General features: G+C 36.1%; 1 protein-coding gene across 1 annotated transcript; it reads right to left on the bottom strand.

Moving 5' to 3' along the window:
• Positions 1–21: 21 nt before the first annotated feature.
• LOC127644293 (oligosaccharyltransferase complex subunit ostc-like) lies at positions 22–6,262 on the bottom strand. Its single transcript, XM_052127417.1, has 4 exons — positions 6,037–6,262; positions 5,596–5,689; positions 3,572–3,769; positions 22–2,120 (listed from the first exon to the last, which is right to left on the bottom strand). The coding sequence occupies exons 1-4, from the start codon at positions 6,173–6,175 to the stop codon at positions 2,102–2,104; spliced, it is 450 nt and encodes a 149-aa protein (XP_051983377.1). The 5' UTR covers positions 6,176–6,262; the 3' UTR covers positions 22–2,101.
• Positions 6,263–6,645: the final 383 nt, after the last annotated feature.

Raw genomic sequence — 6,645 nt, 5'->3', positions numbered from 1 at the left:
TTAATTATGTCTGTAATTACTTTGTTTAAAAAAAAAAAAAATCCATGTTTTAATGGATCTTTGAATACACTGAATGAGCATTGTAAAATTACTTTGCCATATTTTAGTTGTGCCAGTCAGAACTGTATCTGTTTTAGCTTTTATAATTAGTTTTGGAAATGTATCTTTTAATGAACAGAACTGTCTAATCTTATCGTTAAGAACTGTATTAACTTTCATATATGCGTAATAGAAAGCTTTAAATGATAATGAACAAAATGGTTACAAGGTTATAAATCAATGCACATTGCAATATCTATGATATCTTCCATATCTGGGTGTAGGATGTGCAATTGAGTGATATCTTTTGAGCTGGTTAGTTTCGAGAGAGACTGCAATTAAATCTTTAAACATAAGCACTACTAGTGTACCTTGAACACTGCTTGTTTTGCAACAGCCTGTTCAAGTGTGCACATAAAAAGCAAATGCAAACTCAGCATGTTCTATGGGTGTCTGCCACAATAAAATGAGCTGGAGAATCACTCTCCTATCTGATAGTAATGGAGTGGAAAATACCCTTTAGATAAGTCAACATGGAGAACAATCTGATGTAGAATGAAAGACCCTTAATGCAATATTCACTACAAACAGCAGGAAAAAAATTATATTAAAGGATTTAATTAGCTTAGTTAGAAGGGTGCCTGTAGGTGCTTCATTCAAGAGATTGAGTTTTAAGGGATAGTTCACCCAAAAATTAAAATTCTCTCATCGTGTACTCAGGCCACACAGGCCATCCCAGATGTGTGACTTTCGTATAGTAATCCATACGACCTACAGTGGTTCAATCAATTTCTTCAGAAGCGATGTAATAGATGTGGGTGATAAACATCAATTTTTAAGTACTTTTTACAATAAATCTAGACTTTCACATTCTTCTTTAGTTTGTGCATATCGCCACCTACTGGTCAGGGCTGGTCAAAGGTGGAGATTTATAGTAAAAAGGACTTAAATATTTATCTGTTTCTCACCCACACCTATCGTATTGCTTCAGAAGACATGGATTTAACCACAGGAGTCGTATGGGGTCACTTTCATAGTGCTGTATGTGCTTTTTTGAGTTTCAAAGTTCTGGACACCATTCACTTGCATTGTATGGACCTACAGAGCTGATATATTTTTCTAAAAATCTTCATTTGTGTTCTGCAAAAGAAAGAAACAAAAAATATCTGGGATTCCATGTGGGTGAGTAGATGAGAGAATTTGAATTTTTTGGTGAAATATTCCTTTAAAACTAAAACTTCACCATAAGCCACCCCAGTTAAAACAAAGGTATACAGTGCACATTATGAAGTGAATGTTCTGCCTTAATTCAGGAGCTTTGCACTCATACTCATTGAGCGTTGCCCATTCAGTGTCGCCATCTAGTGTTTAAAAACTACCACATAATCTAACATAATCAATACAAGTCTTTTGTTGTTGTAAGATGTGCTCACTATCTTGTAAAATTACTCAGCAAATGTAGCAATTGGTATTTTATAACTATTTCACAAAGGAACATTATTGCATTGAGTATTTTATCAACTTATTTGGATTTGGCAATGACTTTTATCATTGAGATTTGTGAATCAGTGAAGACATCAAACTTTACATCATGTGGAAAGTAAAAAATTTGTAATAGAAAAAACTGCCACATTTTACACAACAGTCTACAAACAAATTGGATTGAATTTTGGAAAATGAACTCTGATGGACTTCAACAGTCATTTTAAGATCATCAATATAATATTAACCACCCTATCCCAGTAAGCACTTGTTACTGAACTCTCTACAGGTGTGAGAAGAAATTGTACATCAATCAATTTTGAATATTTTCATAATACGCAAAGTAGCGCATCTCTCCCAAAACACACTCACTCTCACTCTCTCTCTCTCTCTCTCACACACACACACACACACAAAATAAGGCTGGGAAATTCTGCCAATTATACTGGTTGATTAATTACAGTTTGATAACAGACTGTTGTCCTTGGCACTTAAACAAGGGTTACAGTATGTTCTCTTCAGTCTGTATGTGCAGTGTGCGATTTTCAAGTTGTTGATGTCACATTGAAGGTGTTGCTCCTTAACCCATGAGATAACCACTACAAGACAAACACATTCAGATGATTATCACAAATGCCAGCCAAAAAGAAAATACTCTCAAAACACAATATAACACCACTGAATCAATAACAATATAATTTTTCATGTTTAGATCATAAATACAGTGGCAGCCAAAGGTTTGGTATAATGTACAGATTTTGCTCTTATGGAAAGAAATTGGTACTTTTATTCGCCAAAGTGGCATTCAACTGATCACAATGTATAGTCAGGGCATTAATAACATGAAAAATTACAGAATTTCAGAACTTATTAAACTACTTCAAAGAGTTCTCATCAAAAAATCCTCCATGTGCAGCAATGTCAGATTTGCAGATCCTTGGCATTCTAGCTGTCAGTTTGTCCAGAAACTCAGGTGACATTTCACCCCATACTTCCGGTAACTTCCTGTAGCTTTTTTTTGGCAATTTCAAGCATTGAATAGCCTTCATTCCTCAAAACAATGATTGACTGATGAGTTTCTAGAGAAAACTGTTTCTTTATTGCCATTTTTGACCTTAAAACATGCCAGTCTATATATACTGTGGCAACTCAAAAACAAACGCAGACAATTTTAAACTTCATTTAATGAACCAAATATCTTTCAACTGTGTTTGATATAATGGCAAGTGATTTTCTAGAACCAAATTCGCAATTTAGCATGATTACTCAAGAATAATGTGTTGGAGTGATGGCTGCTGGAAATGGGGCCTGTCTAGATTTTATCAAAAATTACTTTATGCAAATAGTGTTGGTGCTGTTTTTTACATCAGTAATGTCCTGACTATACTTTGTGATCAGTTGAATGCCACTTTGATGAATTAAAGTACCAATTTCCTTCCGAAACAGCAAGATTTTTACATTATTCCAAACTTTTGGCCGCGAGTGTATGCAGAATAAGCAGAGAAGTGATCAGGTGTTCAAATCATTGTTTCATTATACTTTAAAGATACTGCATTACCACATCAGACTGCAACTTTGTTAATGAACAATCTCAGAACTCTCTTTTAAAAGCAAAGCATTAAACTAAGAAATTAGTTAAGGCTAACAAAGAAATGCCACTGAAATATCTGCCATATCTAAAGTTCAGGCTGAGCAGCAATTCAAACCACCATAAACTGACACGACTGTATATTGCTAGGAATTAACTGGATTTTTAATGTCTGCAACAGTACATGTTTCTGTCAATTACTCACATTAGACAGTAATTTGCACAATATCTTATAAGTATTCAATACCATTAAATACTTTGGCCACACTTGACAGAGTTTTTGTTTTTCATAATCGTGGAAACATTTTGATCTAAAGGCTTATGCTTAAATGCTTGAATTTAGTTTTGTAAATTGCATATGTATAAATCTTTGAACAAAACTAACATTTAAATTACATTTTAATTTAATTATTATTGAAAAGTCGGGACTAGATTATGAAGGATAAAATCATTGTGACTTACGGCAGTTTCATTCTCATGAAGACTCTGGCCATGAAGAAGCTCAGCAGCACGCTTACAAAGCCGATAAAGAGCAAGAGGAAACGGTTCAGTTTTGGAATATTGGGCGCATTAGATCGATCCAGGATTATGAAGCCAAGGCCTCCCATTGTGAACAGAAAGCTGGAGGCCAGCCCCTCCATGATGTATTGCCCGTTAACCCTTTAAGAAAGAAGATATGTGCATTCATGTGATCACAGAAGCAGTGACGTTCATACCAACATTCAGGTTTGATTGCAAAGTTCTCCAAAACCACAAGAAGTCTTCGTAAATTGTTACATACTAACTGACAAATGGCAATATGTTGCGATATCACACAGGATTATTAATTATTGCACCTACTCCATTTTCATTTCTTTTGTAAATGTAATAAGGAACTGAAAAGTGTCTTTTTTAGCTATGTATAATCTCAATGTAGGTTAAGAATGGTGTTTTTTTCTGGTCACAAAATGTATCAAGATAAAATAAATATATATGTTTTACTAAATATTTGACAGAGCTACATCATTTGTGGGACAATAAATAACAACAGAAAGAAAAAAAAAACATTGTGGGGTAAAAGGACCGTGAGGTTTATGGTTATATTGTGTCGATATAGAGACAATAGTTCTGCCTTCGCCCAAAGTACTTGGCATAGTATAGTTGATCAGATTTTGAAGCTCCAAAAATCACAGACAGTCAATCACATTATCCATATGAATCCACAGGTTAAATCAATGTCGTCTAAAGCGATTTGATCGCTTTTGGTGAGAAAACGGATTTAATCTAATTTCCTCCCATTAGTTGAGACATCCAGGATGAGCACATAAAACGCAGTATTGTGAGTAATGAAACAGATAAATACAGTTCTAAAGCAAAAACAACAAAACTTTTGTACAGCGTTCCTCCAACTCAAGTGTAAACAGCGCTGCTCATCCATGGGTGTCGCACGTGTCTCAGTTCACGTGTCTAACATGCAAACGAGATTACGTCATACGTGTATACCGCTGCTGACCGGAAGCATGATTTAGAGTTAAAAAGTACTTAAAAATGTATATTTTTCACACCAAAAGCAATCTTCTCACTTTAGAAGACAGTTTAACAGCTGGAGATGTATGGATGGCATTTATTGTTGACTGTCTGTGATTTTTGGAGTTTCAAAAGTTGGATCACCATTCACTTGCATTTTAATGTATTCTGCTGAAGAAAGACATACACACCTAGCTGGCATATAATTTTTGGGTGAACTAGCCCTTTAATGGAATAGTTCACCAAAAAATGAAAATTCTCTCATCAATTATTCACCCTCATGCCATCCCAGATGATTATGACTTCTGCAGAACACAAATAAAGATTTGAGATATCTCAGCTCTGTAGATCCTGACAATGCAAGTGAATGATGACCAAAATTTTGAAGCTTACATGACTTCAGTCGTTAAATCCATGACTTCTCAAGTAATCTAGTTGATTTTGAGGGGGAAAAGACCAAAATGTTTTTTTTTTTTTTCAATAAATCTTGCCAATGCAGTCTCTAGGCACAATCATGAATTCAAGCTTGATTACACTTCCAAGCATCAACTAGCGCTCTGCGCATGCATCAAGCACTAGGAAGTGTAATAGAGCTTAAAATCATGATCATGTCAAAAGAAGACTGGAATGGTAAGATGTACAGTGGAAAAAATATTTTGTTATATATAAAGTTATATTTTGGTCCATTCTCACCTACACCTATCGTATCGCTTCTGAAGACATGGATTTAACCACTGGAGTCATATGGATTATTACTTTTTGGAGCTTCAAAGTTTTGGTCACCATTCACTTGCATAATATTCAAAAAATCTTTGTTTGTGTTCATCAGAACAATTAAAGTCATACACATCTGGGATGGCATGAGGGTGTGTAAATTATGAGAATTTTCTTTTTTGGGTGAACTGTCCCTTTAAATACATCTGCAATGCCACCAGTTGGCCACATTTGATTACTGGCCTGAATGAAAGAAACCGCTTTACCTGTATGCCAGAAAAGCTACCGGTCTTTGATGTCCGTGTTCATCAGTCATTGATCCGACACTTGGAGGCTCAACGATCACATCGTATATGATGCCTGGATAGTTCAGAAGACATTTTCCATCACATAGTTTGGTGTAACCATTCAGCCCGCTCAAAGTAAAAGTCAATGTAATATCACACTATTTACATCAGTAAAATAATGAAAAGTACATTTCATTCTTGGAAATGTAATGTGCAGTAAGAAACAGCAGAGTAACTCATTTTGTCTAACAGATAGCAGGTTAACTCGCAAAATTATTTCACAAAGCACGAAGATATGCATCCATATTCAATAAAATAACACATCAATGCAGATCTACTGCAAATGTTCGCTTGATAATAAACTGTTGTTGCTGGTTAGCATAAGTCTAGTTTAGCCTGTGGTGGCTTTGAGACACTTACCACCGGTTATGAGAAAGTATGAAACAATCACGACGGCATAGACAGTCATTGCAGAAGGCATATGCAGCCATGATGGTTTTTTAAGTTTGATTTTCGGGCATTCCAGAACAGTAAACGGTAGGCTGATAAGGGTCTCCATGGTTTAATTTAGTGCCGTGTGTGTATTACTGTGGATGACGGCTATTGCAAACGTCACAGCCCGTAGAGCCACGTGTACAGGAAGAGACTAGGGGCATTCACTCTGGGCACGTTTGCTGTGGTCGATTCCGAATGCGATTGTTCCCGGTGCCCACCGCAGTGTTGGTCTGGTTTCACACTCACTTTATTCTATCGAACCCCGGTCCGTTTGCGTTCATCTTACGTCATCACAAACACGCATGGTGAACAAAACGCGACTCATCTTTGTTTTGTTTATTTGGTGCCATTATGCAGAGCAGAGAGAACGACAACTGCGTATGTGCGGCTTCATGGCGTAACTCAAGTGCTTCATATGATGGTGCTTGCTAAAGGCGTTTTTTGAGGAGACAGTTGAGTGCAAGTAACTAATTTGCAACTTTGTTTACACTTACGCTCTTGTCCAAGGTGCAGTTATCGCCGTTGTTATCTCCT

Source organism: Xyrauchen texanus, chromosome 1, assembly GCF_025860055.1.
Source record: "Xyrauchen texanus isolate HMW12.3.18 chromosome 1, RBS_HiC_50CHRs, whole genome shotgun sequence".
In the NCBI taxonomy this organism is placed as follows: domain Eukaryota; kingdom Metazoa; phylum Chordata; class Actinopteri; order Cypriniformes; family Catostomidae; genus Xyrauchen; species Xyrauchen texanus.
Note: the sequence above shows the minus strand (reverse complement) of the source record. Positions and strands in the feature narration are given on the sequence as shown.